This window comes from Sceloporus undulatus, chromosome 2 (genome assembly GCF_019175285.1).
Source record: "Sceloporus undulatus isolate JIND9_A2432 ecotype Alabama chromosome 2, SceUnd_v1.1, whole genome shotgun sequence".
NCBI lineage: Eukaryota > Metazoa > Chordata > Lepidosauria > Squamata > Phrynosomatidae > Sceloporus > Sceloporus undulatus.
In genome coordinates this window covers 139,179,462-139,198,600 of record NC_056523.1, presented here as the reverse complement: position 1 = coordinate 139,198,600, position 19,139 = coordinate 139,179,462, and the positions used below count along the sequence as shown (strand labels likewise).

At 40.9% G+C, this 19,139-nt stretch overlaps 1 protein-coding gene across 8 annotated transcripts in view; it reads left to right on the top strand.

The window, feature by feature from the left end:
• TMEM94 (transmembrane protein 94) overlaps nucleotides 1-19,139 on the top strand; it is a 105,556-nt gene that overhangs the window by 72,104 nt on the left and 14,313 nt on the right. For 6 of the 8 annotated variants that reach the window (XM_042448435.1, XM_042448433.1, XM_042448436.1 and 3 more), the window contains 9 exons: nucleotides 3,595-3,768; nucleotides 5,060-5,162; nucleotides 7,117-7,334; nucleotides 8,481-8,662; nucleotides 9,674-9,812; nucleotides 11,714-11,829; nucleotides 14,848-14,947; nucleotides 15,062-15,170; nucleotides 18,599-18,788. In XM_042448435.1, coding sequence (XP_042304369.1) covers nucleotides 3,595-3,768; nucleotides 5,060-5,162; nucleotides 7,117-7,334; nucleotides 8,481-8,662; nucleotides 9,674-9,812; nucleotides 11,714-11,829; nucleotides 14,848-14,947; nucleotides 15,062-15,170; nucleotides 18,599-18,788 — 1,331 coding nt within the window. The remainder of the gene's footprint in view (nucleotides 1-3,594; nucleotides 3,769-5,059; nucleotides 5,163-7,116; nucleotides 7,335-8,480; nucleotides 8,663-9,673; nucleotides 9,813-11,713; nucleotides 11,830-14,847; nucleotides 14,948-15,061; nucleotides 15,171-18,598; nucleotides 18,789-19,139) is intronic. The other 2 variants (XM_042448431.1, XM_042448438.1) reach the window with 2 other exon arrangements.

Below are 19,139 nucleotides of genomic sequence, written 5' to 3'. Positions count from 1 at the left end.
TTTACTGATGGCATTTGACACTGTGGTAAAACTGGCAAAAATGTATAAAGGCATGCTGGAAATGTAAGATCAAGTTAGGTTCTTTTTTCCACATATGGTAGACCTGCCAAAAAGCAAAAAAGTTCTGGACCCAAATAAATAAAATAATGTCAGAAATACTATTACGTAATCTAAAACTAAATCCAGAAATATTTTTGTTGAATATATTGGAACAAAAAAGGAAAGAATAATATATTATATGATGACAGTGGTTAGATTGATATATGGGCAATATTGGAAGATGACAGAGATTCCATCAACTAAGGAATGGCTGATCAGGTTGATAGATCTAGCGCAGATGGACAAAATGACAAGGATGATAAGAGATCAAAAGACATCCAATCATGTTAAAGAATGGGAATTGTTAACAAATTATGTAAATAAGAAATGGGTAAAATATACAGTTTGGGATTTATGGTTTAAAAGATAACTGTAATATGTGTTTATAGAACTAAAGATATTAGAAAACTGGTACGTATAAATAATCACTAACAGCGATAAAGGGAAGGGCTAATTTAAGACACCGGATATAATAGAATGCAGAAGAGAAATGTTGATAAGAAGCAGTGTAAGGTAATTAAACAGTGAGAAATAAGGAATAATATCAAAAGTAGGATATACATAGATAATGAATAAGAAGTTGTAATGGAAGCCAAATATTGTGGATGTTATGCACCTGGTGGCGCAGTGGTTAAATGCCTGTACTGCAGCCATGCACTCAAAACCACGAAGTTGCCAGTTCAAGACCAGCAAAGGGCCCAAGCTTGACTCAGGCTTGCATCCTTTCGAGGTCGCTAAAATGAGTACCCAGATTGTTGGGGGCAAATTAGCTTACTTGCTAATTAGCTTACTTGCTGTTCAACGCTATGATCTTTGGAATAGCGGTATAGAAATAAACCAAATCAATTAATCCTCTGAATATGGGAAGTAATAAAAAAAAGGTAAAAAGAAAAAGGGGATAATGTTTAAGATATCTAGAGAACAATGAAACTGGAAATGTAATGTGTAAATTTTATGCTCTTTTATTTGTATGGGTTTTTTTTTTATTTTTTTAGAAATTGTGAAATTAAAATAAATATATATTGGGGGGAAAACCCTCCACCTTGAGATGCTGGGGCCGCCAACATAAATAATTTCTCAGGTGACATGCAGGGGTGGTTGTGTTAGCCATTTAGTAAATGCAAACAAAAATCCATCGGTGATACCTTTATCGGTCAACCGAAATGCACAATATACTTGCTGCAAGCTTTCGAAGCTCCATGGGCTTCTTCATCAGGCAAGATGGTACAAACCAGTTTCTCAGATAGGTAAAGATAGAGGTGCTTTTTAAAAGGCTGCCTTAAAATTTAGTCTAGTTTAGTCAGGGCTGCTGCTGGTCTTCCTCTTCCTCCTTGTTATCATCTAAGCTTTCCCCAAAACTGGGATTAAAGGTAGCTTTGGAAAATTAAATATATTTTATTTAGATAAATTAAATTAGAAATTAAATAATTAAAGACTTACAAAAGTTATAATTAAAATGCACTTAAACTATCCACAGAATTAAAGTGATTTTAAATAAACACATGAAATGACAGAAAGTAAATTAAAAAATCACACTGTTAAAATCTCTTCCGGCCAGGTTCTAACAGCTAGTCAGAACAGAAATGTTTTCACTTGGCAAGAGAAGGACAGCCAAGGAGGGAGCCATCCTAACTTCCCTACTAGAAAAAATAATCTGTAATTTGTGATTCAGCTAGAGGAAGTACAATTTCAAACAGTCAAATTTAGACATGAAAATAGGTAAACAGTATTAGCCTTTGTCTAAAATGGATCAAAATCAATAGAAACATTTGTTGTTGTTGTTGTTGTTGTTGTTGTGTGCCTTCAATTCATTTTTGATTTATGGCAACCCTATCATGGGATTTTCTTGGGAAGATTTCCCTTTTGCTTTTATCTTTCTCTGAGGCTGAGAGTGTGTGACTTGCTCAAGGTCACCCAGTGGGTTTCCATTGTTCAATGGGGGATTTGAACCCTGGTCTCTAAAGTTGTAGTCCAGTGCTCAAACCACTACACCTTACTGGCTCCTCACTCCATTTATAACCAGCAAATTAAAATCATTCTAAAGCCAATAGTTCAGAAGTCAATACTTTAAACCATCTGTTTTAAAAAAACCTGCCCTATAAAAATAAAATCATGTTAAGCTGCCTGTTGGCCCCCTTCTACCTGGTGCCTGCAGTGGCCTAGTTGGCTGAGGGGCTCTGAGAGTTGCATTTGAATACACGTATAGGGTTGCCATTAGTCAGGACCTCCAAACCGGGACAAATGTAGGACAAAATTTTCAAATGTAGGACCTTTTTTTTTGGGGGGGGCTACATTTGAAAAAGAGCCTCGCTGAGGGGAGGATTCCTTCTCCGCTTGGGCTCCGTTCACGGAGCCCAAGCAGAGAAGGAATCTGCTCCCTTTCCCGGCCTCTGTGGAGGCTTGGCGTTCACAGAGGCCTGGAAAGAGGGAGGAGAGCACCCCTGATCGCCGCGATTGCTGCGATCGCGGGCGGCCCCCTCCCTTTCCCGGCCTCTGTGGAGGGGCTTGGCCTTCACAGAGGCCGGGAAAGAGGGAGGAGAGCACCTGTGATCTCCGCGATTGCGGGCGGCCTCCTCCCTTTCCCAGCCTTTGTGGAGGCTTAGCCTTCACAGAGGCCTAGAAAGAGGGAGGAGAGCACCCGCGATCGCCGCGATCACGGGCGGCTCCCTCCCTTTCCCGGCCTCTGTGGAGGCTTGGCCTTCACAGAGGCCGGGAAAGAGGGAGCAGAGCCAGGCCGCCACCCTCGGCGGAGGAGGCCACGCAGGGAACGGGCCTTGCTCATGCGAGGCTCCTTTCCCTGCCTGGCGTCCGTCGCAGGGGGTTGTGTCCCGGGGGCGGGGCCAAACCAGGGCGGGACCGTGCGGACCCGCCCCAAACCGGGAAAGTCCCGCCCCCAGGCGGGATATGGCATCCCTACGTGGAGAGCATCAGGCTGGTAAAATATGATGCCCTTGTGAAGCCTATGAACGTAATCAAAACCAAGAAAGCAGTACCATCTTTCTGTTGGTTACTGTATATTTCAGGAAAGCAAGGCAGGGAAAACAAGAGAGATTGCTTTCTTGGTAGTTAAGAGAAATCTTTCTTATCACTTTTGCTACCAGGACTGTGTGAGGCTGCATTGTATGAACTAGTTGGTTTCTTCTCTCATATGTTCTGAGCTGTTGTGATTTGTTCAGTTGTTACATCTCAAGTAAGGACTTTTCCACTGGTCACCTATGGGCTTTCTTGGTGTCAGAAGAAGGTAATAGGGAACAGGAGACAAAGAAGGTGAGCACCTTCTTTTCCTCTATAGCAGTCTTTCACAAACTTGGGTACTCCAGAGACTTTGGACTTAAATTCCCAGAAACCCTAGCCAGTTTAGCCAACAGTCAGGAATTCTGGGAGCTGAAGTCCAAAACACCTGGAAGACCAAAGTTTGGGAAATACTGCTCTAAAGGTTTCAATCTAGTTTTTCCTCCAGTATTTCCTTCTCATATCAACTTTCCTTCTCCTCAGGTTTTACACCTGGTGCCAAAGAGCTTTTCAAGCAGGAGAACTATCTGGCCCTTTACCGTCTGCCATCAGATGAGATGGTGAAAGAAGTGATGGTTGGAAAACTCTCCTTCATCACCAAGAGAAGACCACCTTTGAGCCACATGATCAGCCTTTTTGTTAAAGACACCACTACCAGTAAGGCTTCTGGCTGGGGTACATTTCCATAGCAGGAAAGCTACTGTACATTCAACCTCTGTTGGCTCATTTGAGCTAGCCACTTCTCTAGTATACTCAAGATCCTCATATGAGATCTGAGGAAATTGCCATGGATTTTGTGCTGTGCTTTTAAAATGCATGAAAAATACAGGAGAAAAACTTTTCTTATCCACTATGAAGGCAGTGGTGTTCCTAGAAAAGGAGCTTTTTTTTTACTTGGTGGGAAGTTGAGGGGTTGTTTTAGTTACTACCTTGAACCAGGATGTAAAAAACATTGCCAGAATGCTCAGGAAAGGAATGTAACATGTTATTCATTAAGCTTCCTCATGCTTGTTCATTAAAAGGCCTACATAATTACAGTGGGTCCTTGGTATCTTCTGAGGTTTGGTTCCAGGACCTCTGGTGGATATCAACATCTGTGAATGCTCAAGTCCCATTATATACAGTGGGGTAGTAAAATGGTGTCCCTTATATAAAATGGTAAAATCAAGGTTTGCTTTTTTGGAATTTATATCTTTTTGGTATATTTTCAAGCCGTGGATAGTTGAATCTGTGAATGCAGAATTTATGGATACGGACCGATGGGCCAACTGTATTCCATACTTGCTCTGGAACTTTCTAGGGTATGTGAAGAGTTGGCCAAGTATGAGAAATGCTTTTAAGATGCAGTTTGTTTTAAATGTCTGAACATCTGGAGGATTCAGATTATGATGGTTGTACAATAATAATAACTTACTTTAAAAGCCTGACATGTCTTGGCTGCATTTTAGCATAACCAAGATATGGGTGGCTGGCTTTTTGCAGACATGCAAGGGCAGCAGGCTTTGCAGTGTGACTTCTCCTCTTTTAGAACAACAGGGAGCTTTATATAAAGATCATTGCCATATTTCAAGGAGGGAAATGAGGAAACCTATGTCCTAATTCTCAGTCTTCCTCCCATCATCTGACAGTGGCCATTGAAGTGCAGGGGTGAGAAACAGCAAGCAGAAGACTTGTTTAGTTGCAATATAATGACCATAATCAAAATAATGTGAAGAAGCTGTAATAATATATTGGGGAAAGTCTGACAATTCATTTTTTTCTAATGATATTCAATTTGACAATAGACAAAAGTACTGTTTTTAGTACTGTGCTTGAATGTAGCTATCACCATTTGTCATACTGTTAAATGTACAAAGTTGCTTGTGGCAATGACAAAATCTGTGAAATAAATTATCCTGTCAGCAAGCAATTTTCAGTTCCCAGATATGGGCTCAATTTTCTCTCTTAGGCACTGAGCAGATGCTTTCTCATGGGACTGCGGACATCATCCTTGAGGCCTGCACAGACTTCTGGGATGGCTCTGATATTTATCCTCTGTCTGGGTCTGACAGGTGGGCAGTTTTCTCTTACTGTAGCACAATTCATTGGCTTCATAGAACATCACAGAGCTTCACTAGGGATTTCAGCTTGAATTGTGTGTTTGAGGCAATTTTTGATTTATTGGTTGATTGCTTATGGCTGTATGCACGACAGAGCAGTGAGGTCCTACTTGCAGAGTTTGTCCTGTGAAGCAGTAGTGGGAATTATGTGGCTCTCCAGATGTTGTAAGATAACAGTTCCCAACATTCTACATCATTTGGTAGGCTGGCTGGGGCTGCTGGGACTTGCAGTCCAATTATAGCCTCAGGAGTCCCACTCCTGCTGTAGATTTAGACTGAAGTGGTGGAAATGTGGCCTGTGGCCTGCATGCAGCCTCAAGACTGGTTTTGAAGCCCACAACGTTTCAAATAATGGGGCTGCTAAAATGCCCCTGTGCCCTCTAAGGGATGTAGAGGCCTCTGCTTCCCTGAATGTGGTAGAGCCAAGAGAGCCTGTTTTTAAAGCCAGTTTACTTTATGGTTTTAAAAAAGATCTCTCCTAGTCACAAAACAGCCGGAAGAGCCAAAAGGTGTTAGAATTGCCCCTCTTCATGCTCCCTTAGAAGGCACAGTTATCATTTTTAGCATTTTTTAAAAGTAAAAAAACAAACAAACAAACAGCAATAAGGGTAACAGTAGCATGTGTCACCTACTCAGGTCTATTGAGTGGTGTACATGGATGTCAAACCTCATGCAGTGGCTCAGCCCTGATTTAGATCTCCCCAGAAACATGGAGGGAGCTTTGGAGAGCCGTTCTTAGGTCCTGTTGTGCACATGCACTTTTCTAGAGCCTCCATTTATGGGGACACCAGTTCTACATTCCCTCTCTCTGAGATTCCCAGATTCCTGTGTTTATTGTTTCAGCCTTGTTCTTAGAGAAGAAGAGATAATTCTTCTTTCACTGAAAACTTTTACAAGGGGGTGGGATTAGCTTTCAACATTTGGGTGTTTTTTTTTAATTCTTTCATCATTTTGCCCTTTCCCTAGTGTTAATATCTTGCATTTGTGTGGGCTTGATCTGGACTTGGGTTTGCTTTACTTAAGTATTTTTAAGGGGGAAAAAGTCAGGATAAAAAGCAATTTGTCTCTTCAGCAAAACTATTCTCTCTCTACTCACGCCCACCCTCTCAGTAAGGTCTGTTTGTGTGTAAGGGGCATGGAAAATATATGTATGTATTCCTGTATTAAAGGCTGACTTTCAGGATTGCCTACACCTCCCAAGGCAGTTCATGACAGATCAAAACAATCTATAATAACATATTATAAACCATAAAATCATGATCTAAACCACCACACTAGCACTTTAAAAGATGTGATTGCAGTAGCAGTAATGTAATTGTCTTACCAAACAGCGGTGTCTGATGCTTAATTTTGTGGGTAGATGCTTTCTCCAAGCATTACAGTAGAACTATTTTTGCTGTGTCTTGCAGGAAAGAGAATGAGATCACTGCTTGCCACAGTTGTACAGGACTTTTGAAAGCAAGCAATGGGGAAGGCAGGGATGGTTTGTGAGAAAGGTAGAGGGATGGAAGGGGTCCACAAAATCTATGAAAGATGCTTATACTATCTGAATAGGAACGAACACCCCCCTCCACTTTCCATTAGCAGTTTCTACTATTGGAAACTAGACCCTAAGTTAGAGGTAAGCAAACCTGACACCTTCCAAACTGTTGAGCTGCAACTCCCATGAGCCCCAGCCAAGTGTGGCTAATTCCAAGGCTTATGGAAGCTGTGGAACAAAACATCTGGAGACCACAAGGTTCCCAGCCTCCATTATGCATGACCATTTTACTGGGCACATGTGTGTGGCATGATCCAGATACTGAGATTGTTTCTGAGGACAAGATGTCTCTGATGGCCTTTGTCATTGGCTCTTCTTTTGTTTTGTACTTGTTTTCTTTTTCTTTTTTCTTTTGGTTGGTGTCAGGAAGAAAGTGTTGGATTTCTATCAACGTGCCTGTCTTTCGGGGTATTGCTCTGCCTTCTCTTACAAGCCCATGCACTGTGCCTTATCCTCCCAGCTCAATGGCAAGTGCATAGAACTGGTGCAAGTCCCTGGACAGAATGCCATCTTCACCTCCTGTGATCTCCCTGGGACTACACCCATCAAGCTGAATAGCCGGCGGAACAGCTGGAGCTCAGATGGTAGGTTCTTTGCCTTTACCATTGGAGGTCAGTGGCAGGTACCTTTTAGAGAAGAGCTCAGTCAAGCTCCTCTTCATCTCCAACTCCATCTTGTACTTAAGAAGTGGGCTCTTATGATACAATTTTTAAAAAGCTATAAAAATGCTTCCATCCTGAAAGAGAGGGGTTATAGAATACAAAAATTAAAGATTAAAAATACTTTAGAAACAAACAAATGCATTGTATTTTCTAAAGGATCAGTCTGGACAGGGGCAAAATTAAATGATTTATGCTATAAAATAAATTGTCTAATGGAGGGCTTTTACAAACTAAATTTTACAAAAATTGTGAACTATTTTCTTAATCTGGACAAATAGCTTATAGTAGTCACTGCCAAAGGGCTTTTTTGTAGTATCTCTTTACATCAAGATTCATTTGAAGTTTCATTGCATCAGTATTCATTGTAGTCCAGGGATTTCGGAGGTCAGGATTTTGCCCTTTTTCATGTCTGACCTAGCTACTGTGGAAGAATTCTGTTTGTCTAAATCCTTGGTACTTATATTTGGACAAGTCATTGCCTCAACAGAAACAGGATTCATTAGATCCAGTTTCCTCAGATCACCTTCTCTTAATTCTTCCTGCTTGTTGGTTTCAGCCAGGCAAGCAAACACCTTTAATGTCTTTGGACAAAATCACAAAGAAGGAATTTAGATACTCCAGTCATCCCAGGACAGAGGCAAAACCCTTTCTTCCAACAACAACTTCCTTGTTCTTTACCCATGTTGGTGCTTGTCAATAAAAGATAGAAATGGTTGTTCAGCTCACAAAACCTACCCAGAATTTTCATCAAGTACCACAAAAATGGAGAGCATTTTGGCTGAAAGGTTGGAGGGAGGCTGTTCTCTTGCTAACTTTGCACATGCTATTCCTGTTGTTGTTTTCCTACTATTGATTATCATTGTTTTGTTCCTTCCCTCCCTCTGTGTATGTTTGTGTTTTATACTATGTTCTTTGGGATGTTTGTGTTATGTTGGGACACACTGGTTTCTCTCCCCTGCTTTTGTGTGTGCTCCTCTGTCTCCCTATGATTATATCAACCCTTCCTTCTCTGTATCTATGACATGTCTACACCCATCCCACACCTGCCTGTTGTTTGTATGCTCAAAGAAGGGATCGGGGAAGTGATGGAGAAGGAGGATTGTATCCAGGCTCTGAGTGGCCAGATCTTCATGGGAATGGTCTCATCTCAGTATCAGGCCCGATCAGATGTTGTTCGTCTGATTGAGGGACTCGTCAATGCCTGCATTCGTTTTGTTTACTTCTCCCTGGAAGATGAGCTCAAGAGTAAGGTAGGATGCTTCTTTGATTCTTATATTTCTCAGCATGCAAAGTTCCTGCAGTGATTATGGGAAGGCCACAGCCATCCTATCTGTTATATTTTGTCATCAGTTACATGTCCACCCAGGGTTTACTTTCCTGAGTTCAAGGCAGTGTATGTCATTTTTCTCCTCTCTATTTTATTGTCACAATCCTCTGATGTAGAACAGGCAGGGAGTGACTGGCACAAGGTTATCCAGTAAGTTTCAAGGCTCAGTAGGAACCTGATATGGATCTTCCAACTCACAGTCCAGCACTCTATAACCTTTGCACCACACTCCTATTCATAGTAGGGTCAGGGGCTCTAATATAATGTATATTTCAAGGTTATGCTTTTTGTTGTAAGCATTGTTGTAAGCATATTTTAGAATCTATATACATTTAGAATATATGTTTAGTACATAGATCTCTCTTTCTGAGTTCTCCCCACCCCCATTAATACTGTAAGTGATAGTTTGGTTTTAAGGTGATCATCAGTTCCTGATTGTGCTTTTGATCAGCATTTGAAATATTAGAAGGCCATGGATGTATAATCATTGTGGTGTGTGTGTGTGTGTGTGTGTGTGGACAGAAGTCATTATTTTTCTTTCTTCTGTTTCTGGCTGTTCTTTGTTTCTTTTTCTTATTTACATGTATACTTTGGTTCTTTAGTCTTTTAATGTATCTGGAAACTTTCAGTATTTTTTTTTTTAAAAGGAGAAATATTGGAAGACTGGTGGTTGCTTCCAAAGCCTACTAATGTAATCCTGGGAATTTTTCTCAGTGAATGCATGTTTGGATTTATTTAATATAATAGCTGTTTTACCCCCAACTGAAATATTAGGCAGTTTTGTAACATCAAAATATCCTTGAAAATTAGAATGTCTCTAAAATTACTGATCCAGTGTCTCTCCCCCTGCCCCAGGAATGAGACTGCCAAACATTCCATAGAAACATGTGCATAATTTTTCTCACTAAATCTTCTTGTACTGCTATTTCCACAGGTATTTGCTGAGAAGATGGGTCTTGAGACTGGTTGGAATTGCCACATATCCTTAACACCCAATGGAGATGTTCCAGGGTCTGACATCCCGCCTTCCAGCCCCAGTCATGCAGGCTCCTTACGAGATGACCTGAATCAGGGTGAGGGAGAGATGCCCTGTGGGGAAGGGTGGCTCCAGTGAAGATGCCTTCTTGGTTGAAGCAAACCCACTTGATGAAAGGCCAAATCTTGGGATTGCTGTTGCATGAGAGTATGCCAGAGTGCTGGGAAAGAGTTTATATTTTTTAAAAAAGAGAATTGTGTGGCAGCTTAAAATATGCTTTATGTAAGCATGTGCTTACAGAGATAACAGTTCATTTCATCAGATGCCTTGGTGGTGTATGATATTCAGCCCTCAGGAACTGGGAGCTACCACCACCTCCAGGTGTGTCTCAGTTGAGGGCCCAGTCTTTTTCTGGTAGGTCTGCTTAACTGAGACTCAAATTATCTGAATTGATATTTTCATTTGTTCCCTAAGCAGAAATCAAGCTGAGTCAGCTTCATGCTTTGAAGTAGCAGAACCATAAGCAAGGAGGCAGGACTTATTGCATGATACAGTTAGAAGTAGCCCTCCGGGTTTGCAACCTGCATTTGTGTACCTGTGGTCTGTTGCATGTAGAATTGCCACCTTTTTTGTCTGATGAGGTTAGGGGCTTTAAGCAATGTCGGAGACACTGAAGGGGGCTCGAATTTTCCTTGCATGGAATTAAGAGTGATGGGGAAAAGCTTTACCTCACATAATTTCATGCAGCTGTTAAAGCTGTACAAGCCTTGTCAGGAAATGATAAGACAAGAGTGTATAACAGGGCAGGCAAAGGGTGCCCTGTGGACCTCATGCAGCCCAAAAGCCCTTTTTTGTATTCCTCTCATGGTCAAATGTTTATTTTTTGCAATTTTTTGCAATTTTCTTTTACCCTCAAATGCCTTCTAGGGGTTGTGAAGGGCATTTACACCACATTCTGCCCCCTGGGCCAGTTTAAGAATTGATGTGATTTCTGTTCTCTTCCTGTTGTTATAAAAGGTCCCTTGGGCCTAAAATTGCCAGGGAGGCTAAAACCAGAAAAATCCTCAAGAGGATATTTGGAGGCATTTTGGGGCAAAACTGATTTTTTGTTGTGGGGCAGTGGGTGGATGCAGCCTCCCGAGGTTTCCTGGGGGTGGGGGGTGGGGGTAATGCAGCATCCTAGCCTTCTATAGTTGCCTACTGTGGTGTATCATTTGTTGGACTACAGATCCCATCAGCTCTATCCAGCACAGGTATTGATGAATGGTAGCAGTCCGATGACTTCTAGAGGACCATGCAGTCCCCATCCCTGCAGTCATTTAAGTCTGTTTGAATGCTGCAGCTATGCAGCTTCTGTCCAGTATGTGGCCTCCCATGTTTGTTTGTTTGTTTTTGCTGTAGCTCCTTTTTGAATGTTTGAGAGACTGTTGTCTTGGGGTGCTTCCAGACCAAGCTTTCCTTGTGGTTTGCTCTACTCCATTCATGTAATTTTACTATGGGCCCAGATATCATCCTCGCTGAATCATAGTCCTCTCATGTATTCCTACTATTTTTGAAAAAATTACACAAAATTTGTTAAGAACATAAAGGAAGGATGGAATAGCTGCATATCACCTTTTGAATGATAGTGCTGGGAGCTCTCCATCTGGAAACACCTATGGTTTTGAAATCCTCTCACATGTTCTGTTCCCCTTTTTAAAGTGGGGGCGGGGGGGAGGCAGAAGTGAATAGCTGTAGCAACGAACTCACTTAAATATGAGCTGATGCTTCTGATGAGTCATTTAAAACACCTTTTATTTCTGAGGAAAATTGAGTGGGATCTGTCATCTGATAAGAGCATAGGAAACCAGAGCTTCAGCTTCTAGGCTGCTGGAGTGCCATGTGAGAGGGATGTATGTGGGTTGCCTCACGTGGGTGGTTTGTAGCTTCGAACACTCCTGTCTATAAGTGAGCTATACAGTTTTCACAGTACAGTATTGTTGTCTCTGTTCTCACCAGTCTCTCGAGATGATGCAGAAGGTCTTCTGCTGATGGAGGAAGAAGGACACTCAGACCTGATTAGCTTTCAGCCAACAGACAGCGACATTCCCAGCTTTCTAGAGGATTGTAATAGGGTGAGGCTGACATATCAACCCTGGTTAGGACTCTATGTACTTGAAGGGTGGCTTCAAGTAGCTCTAGCTCAGGGGTAGGCAATCTTTTTGAGCTGGGGGCCGGGTTGCTGTCCCTCAGACAACTGGGGGTCCGAAGCCAAAAAATAAATAATTAAATAATTTTTTAAAAAAATTTAAATATAAAAATAAACCAGGACAAATGTAGGACAAAATTTTCAAATGGAAGTCACTTTTTTAAAAAAAAAATGGAGGACATGCGAAAAAATTTGCTGATTTTTAAAAAAATGTTAATATAAATGCATGTTTCTGAGGCTTCTATAGACAATTGCCCCCCCAAAGGCCCCGGTGGCAATTGGCGGCAGACTGGGCTGGGGCCAGTCCCACGGCCTCGTGGGCCGCATCCGGCCCGTGGGGCCGCAGGTTGCCTACCCCTGCTCTAGCTGGTTCTTGTGCCTCTAGTTGGTTGCATTAAATTTGTTTGCTCTTTTGGGGAGGTTAGGTGGTATCAACAACATGTGACTGAGGAAGCCCTTTCTGTTGTATGAGGGAATCCTACATTTTTAAGCTTGTGCAAAATGGCCTTCAGAGGTCATTTTAAAATTTATATTTATTTATTAAAATATTCATGTCCTGCCCTATGTCTAAAGATCTCAGGGATAGTACAGTAAAATCACTTTGACCAAAAACATATGAAAAAAAGTGACAGGTAAAAAAGAGATGATTTTAAAACAGCTGAAACAATTTAAAACTATATGTGCAGATTTGCTTAAAGTCAATTAGGCCCAAATGCCTTGTGTGGTTTTTCCCCTTGATGCCACATTGTCAGAAGCATTAGTCCCACCTTGACATCTAAGCAGAGGGTGCTCCACAACTGTGGCACTACAGCAGAGAACCCCCCCTCCCCAATATCCTCCCACAGTGTATTGCATCAACTAATGGGATACAGAGGAAGGCCTCTCAAGTAGACCTCAAACTTTATGCATAGCTTTAGAATGCAAACCTGAGCATCTTTCCCTGAAGTAAGGTGCACAGAGTTAAATGGGCCCAGTTAAGTTTGCACTGTACCCTAGTCCAGCAATTTGCTGCCCTAGACCAATCCCAGTGGATTAAACAAATGGAATGGGAAACCATTAGCCATGGCGTCTTTTAAACAAGAATAATGCAAGTAAAAGAAGTTAACTTGTACCAATTTCAGAGTAACCTACAGGGTTGATATGACTTTAACAAGATGTAATAAATATATGCAAGCAACCCATGGTCATGCGCTGCAGGGAGTTATTTTTTAAAAAAACTTTCCCAACCCCAGATAAATATGACTAGTTAGCTCAGTTCTGGAAATGAAACTACCTTGTCAGCCATTTAATTCTGCTCACATACAAACATACACACACACGCACAAACTGTGTAGCAGTTAGTGCTCATTACATCTTGATGGTTGTGCTATTTATCTTTCTCATTTTCTTTTTGCAGTATTTTCTTTTTAGTTTTGATATGTTTTTCATTATAGGCTCTCAATGCAATAAAGGGTCAGAGGGTAAAGCAGCACAACAGTGAGAAGGAGAACACAAAACAGGAAACATTTTCCTCTGTCAAAGGCATTAGGTCTGGTTTACTACATGCATTTCTTACAAGACAATGCAACTTTTACATTAATGTTGTTGAAGAAATGTTGCTAATTAAAATATAGAAATGGACTGAAGCTATTTCTAATGTTCAGGAAATGGTAATGGTGATGCCACCCACCAGCCCATTTACATCAAAATTGTATCTGGGATGGGGTTAAGTCTGGTGCAAGAGAAAGTGCATAGCAATCCAAATCAATAATTTATTTATTTATTTATTTATTTATTTATTTATTTATTTCCAACCTCTCCTTAAGGCTCAACGCGGAGTACAACATAGATTAACACACATAAAACCATTTTAACACATTAAGTTAAAACATATAAACATTGGACACAATAAAATCATCCAACACAAAATTAAAAATACACCAATTTAAAATTCATAGTTTAAAATGGACTGAGTATGCTTGCCAGAAGAGATAGGTCTTTAATACTGTTTTAAACTCAGACAGCATATTCAGCTGTCAAATCTCTCCCGGCAGGTCATTCCACAATCTAGGGGGGGCTGATGAAAATGTCTTCTGGTTGACAGTTGCCAGTCTAGTCTTGGCCTAAATTTCCCCCAGAAGATTACAACTTCCAACTATCAGACCCAGCCAGCATGGCCAGCAGTCAGGAATAATGGAATTGTAGGGCGTGCCAGATTGCAGAAGGCTGGTATGTTGCACCCTGACCCTCACTGATGACTGATTTGAAGTATCCAGTTTCTCCATTCCAAGCTGTGCCCTCTTTGATTCACCTCAGAGAATTTTTATGGAAAAGGCTGAAATTAATATAATTCTCAACCTTCAGTGGAACGTGAACCTATGTTCTACCTAGCTTTCGTTCATAAAGATGGCGATATGCCATTTTACCCTAGGGGTTCTCTGTAAGTAATTGTTGTGTTTTAAAAATGTGATAACTCAGCAAAGTGTTTAGGGCTACATTGTTTTCCAGAGGTGTTCATTATTTTTATGTATACTCACACTTAGTTGTTTACATAAGGAAAAGCTCATTACATTTTTGAGAAGGGGATCTCTTATTTGCTATCTTTGGTACTAGACAGTGTATTTTGGAGCCTTAACTAATACATTAGAAAAGGTAGTTTGGTTTTCCATTGCAATTTCTAGGTGAGTGGAAGCAAATAGCTGATTATACCAGTCATATGACATCTGGGAAGGATGGACAGTAGGTTGTTTGGATAATTTTATGAACAAATCAGTGGTTAATTGCAACAAAATTCTTCATAGTACAAGTGGATTTATATTTTCTCCCAATCTAGCCCAGCCCAATCTATCCAGCAGTTAATAGAGTTTAGAAGGATAGGGAATAGGATCTTGACATTTCAGTCACCCTTGGTCATAATCAATACCAAAGTCCACAGTTGTCTTTTGCATTCTTTCTTTCACTCCAGGCCAAACTTCCACGGGGAATCCACCAGGTGAGGCCCCACTTACAAAACATCGACAACGTGCCTTTGCTCGTTCCTCTGTTTACAGATTGCACCCCAGAAAGTAAGTGAGAATCAGGATAATGGGTTCTTTGCCCTTTGAGGAGGATGACCCTACAGAAAACTGTAGAGTGTGTCTCTGTGTTGAGGCTTATCTCCGTTTTTTTTTTTTTTATAGCCATGTGTGAGATGATCAAGATCATGCAGGAGTATGGGGAGGTCACTTGCTGCCTGGGCAGCTCTGCCAACCTGCGGAACAACTGCCTTTTCCTCCAGAGTGACATCAGGTAAGGTGTGTGTGTGTGTGTGTATGTGTATGTGGGCAACAGGAGCAGGTGGAGTTTGGCAGGGGACTTGGTTTGGCTTTCTGGCTTTGAGAAATCTATGTTCTGACTAAAAATTAGAAGGAACCTTCTAAGAGTATGACAGTAAGAGAACTATTTGATGGTGGAATGGATTGTTTTGGAAGGTGGTGGAGTCTCCTTTGTTGGAAATTCTATACAGAGGCCAGATGGCTTCCTCTCAGAGATGCTTTAGCTGTGGATTCCTGCACTGGTTGGGGGTGGGTTTGGACTGGCTGACCCTTAGGGTCCACTATGTGCCCATTTCTTTCCCCAGTTTGATTTCTGTGACTGCTTCAGTGTTGGCTGCTGCACAGTTGCAAGCAGTGGTGCATAGTTAAAACTATGCAGTTAGCTGCCACAAGAGGTAGTGATGGTCACAGCTTTAGTAGGGGATTGGACAAACTCAGGGAGGATAGTGTCCCTGATGTATATGGGTCACAATAGCCTCTTCATATCCATTGGTAGGTGCTGTTTTATTCATGTCTTGTTCCTGAACTTCCTGTATGCAACTGGTTGGCCACTGTAGGGTCATAGTGTTGGATGAGAGATACAGTTCGTCTGAACCATCATATCTCTTATGTCCACATGCAAAGTCCCACTGAGGCTGAATCATTGCTGTTTCTTCATTTGGCTTTGCCTTGAATATATACTACATAGTGTAGTGTAGAATAATATCACAATCTCAAGAGGGAAATGTGTGCCCCTTCTGATGATGCTGGATCATAGTCTCTGTCAGCTCTAACCAGTGTAGCCAGTGGTGAGGAATAGCAGGAGGTGCCATTCCAATAGATTTTTATAGCCACATGTTTCCCATTCTTATACGATTGTATACTTTCTGAGTTACTAAAGGGCATGTTGTGTTTGGAAGAGGATGCTCTATATGCAGCTGTTTGAAATCAACTTTTGGCAACTTTGGCAACTTTGTCCAAACCCCTGAGGCAGTATGTGAAGTCCTTCCTCCAAGTTGGTATCCCCTCAGATTGTTAATGTTATTATTGTTATTATTGTTATTATTATATTTGTTTATATCCTGTCTTTCTCCCAGTATAGTAACTCAAGGTGGCTACCAACAAATATAAAATAGTACATATTAAAATAATGCAATTGCATTAAAAAATTATAAAGTTAAAAAAATTAAACAATTTACAATCCCCTTCCCCATAAGTGGGCTTGCCTTCCGCGGCTTTGAGCTTACGTGGAAGGCAAGCCCTGGCAGAAGTAATGGGGTGCGTACCTGCTCCGCACATGCCTCATTATTTTCTATGGGGCTTGAGCATACACTGTTTTCCCCATACACGAGGAGAGGGGTGTTTCGGTACAGACGGACTGTATGAAGTTAAAAACACACCACATTAAAAATATTAAAATATATTAAAAACTATATACAGATCTCAACATCTGAATTACACAGTATTTAAAACCCCATTCTTGTTCAGTTTGAACAAATTTGAAGGCACAAAAATGAGCAGGGATGAGGCCCTCCTGGCTTCTGTAAGGAGGGAGTTCTTGAGTCTAGGAGCAGCCACTGAGAAGGCCCTCTCCCTTGTCCCCACCAAATTTGCTGAGAGGGTGACAGGACAGAGAAAAGAGCCTCTCCACATGATCTTAGTGCTCTAGTGGGTTCATAAAGGTAGACAGGTTTTTTAGAAATAACCTGGATCCAAGCTTTCTTGGAGAGATCAGCCTGTGTGCTGTTTTAATGGAACAGGGAGCAAGGGTAGGGAGGAAAGAAAGTCAGAGCAGCTGCAGGAATCAATTCTGATTATGACAGAGAAGACTGTTTTAAGGTCTCAGATAATGGTTGCTTTATTCATTCAGCAGGATCTTTTCTCCTTTTTTTGGTGAAAATCAAAGTGCTTTGTGAAAATCAGAGTATATAATGGAGGATAAAGGTTTGTTTGTAGGAATACAGAGGCTTAATTTTGTAAAAATAATTTTGATGGTGATTGGGGCTAGCAGCTTGGCCCTGTTGTTGTTGTTAACGCAAAATAAAAGAGCTCTGGGGTTGTTTGTTACTCAATGATACTTGAAGTGCAGCTTGATCCTTAATTTTTTTTTATTCTGCTGTCCTTCCAACACCCTACTTTGTAAAATGCAAAGTTAAAGGCTGGGCTTGGTGTTCTTCAGCACAATGTTTTCAATATTGGTTTTCATCTCTTGCAACAAATTCTGACACTGTGGATTTCCATGGCTGAGTGGGGAGTCATTGATCTCTAGAGCCATAGTGACTCAAATCACTACACAATACTGCCTCTTTTTTGGACGGGGGCTAAAATAGCTGCCAAAACCAAATTTTCTAGAAAAGTTCAAGTGTTTGAATAAACAAGAGTCAGGCTTAGGCTGCAAGGCATGTAGATGTACCTGGAAGCAAGCTTCATTAAATACAGCCAAAGTAACATCAGTAGATTGAACAAATAAATAAATAAATTGTTTTTGTCATGTGTTTTATTTATATGCAAATACTTATGAACTGCTTGCATCTAAAGATTTCAAACGGAGATGCACATGTATAAAGCATTAGACATAATCAATGTGCAAAATATGTGTTGTCTATAAAATTAAATGACAGTTTTTATTTATCTGTGCTATTTTAACTACAACTGCTTTTATATTGACTTAGGGCCAAAACAAAAATAATCCAGTTTGAGACCACTTTAACTGCCCTAGCTCAATGGTAGGGAATTCTGGGAACTGTAGTTTTGTGAACCACCGAGGCTTCTCTGTCAGAGAGCTCTGGTACCACAACAAACTACAGTTCCCAGGGCAGTTAAAGTAGTCTCAACCTGGATTATTTCTGCAGTCTGTTTTGGCCCCTAGTTTTTCTTTGATTTAGCTCATTGATTCCTGGACATATGTACTTGATGTGCTTCCATTATCTGTGGATTGCCATTAATTTTGTAAAGACCTATGGAGAGACTTTCTTTGTTCAGCCTGATCATCTGATTTTCTGGTAAAGTAAGAAAACTTTTGAATTTTCTGCTCAGCACTGTGATGCTGAGCTGGCTGCTGTGCTTTGGATGTCCAGGAAGTCCTAAGATGAACCCAGCAAGATCAGTCTTAAGGGCAAAATAGCTCAGCATCCTGTTTTCTCTTTGTGGCTATCGAGGTGTCTCTGGGAAGCCAAAAAGCAGGGCATGAGAGTATTAGTCCTCTTTCACTGATTGTTCCGCAGCAACTGGTACTGAGAGATGTGTCTTTTATGACTATTAGCCACTATTAGCCCCTGGTAGCCGTATCCTGGTGTAGTACTGATTTATACTCCACAGTTCCTATTTTAGATCACTGTTATATTTCCAGGGTGTTTAGTCAGGTACACCTGGCTTTGTTTTCTTTTATATTTTCATCTAACCTGTGTAATGCTACTTGTACAGCATAGCCCTGGATCCTCTTTATCCTTCCCGATGCTCTTGGGAGACATTTGGTTATGCCACCAGCACTAACATGACCCGTATCTCTGATGAGCTCACACCTCTTCAGTTGTCTGGCCAGCTGAACAGTTTATCCTGCTCCCTGTCTATTTATCCTGAAGAGACTATTGGAATCATCAGGCTTATAGAACAGGTAAGCCTTATTTTGTTTCATTGGCAGTAAAAGAAATTGTGAGATCCATTGATGTCTGTACTTAATTGTGACTATAACACTGGAGTCTAGAAGCTGTAGCTTCTAGAGAAGATTAAAAAAAAACCAATCTGGTGAATAATTTTGTTCAGTTAATCTGGATTAATTTTTATTGTCCTCTCTGTTATGATTAGTATGCCAATGAATGTGTTTAAAAATGTCAATCTTTATTTTCTTTGACACTGAGGAAGTATTTGACAAACTAGAATGGCCCCATCTGATAAATAAACAATAAATAACATAAATAAAATTTATTTATATCCCGCCTCTCCCTACAGATATTTCTCACTTTCC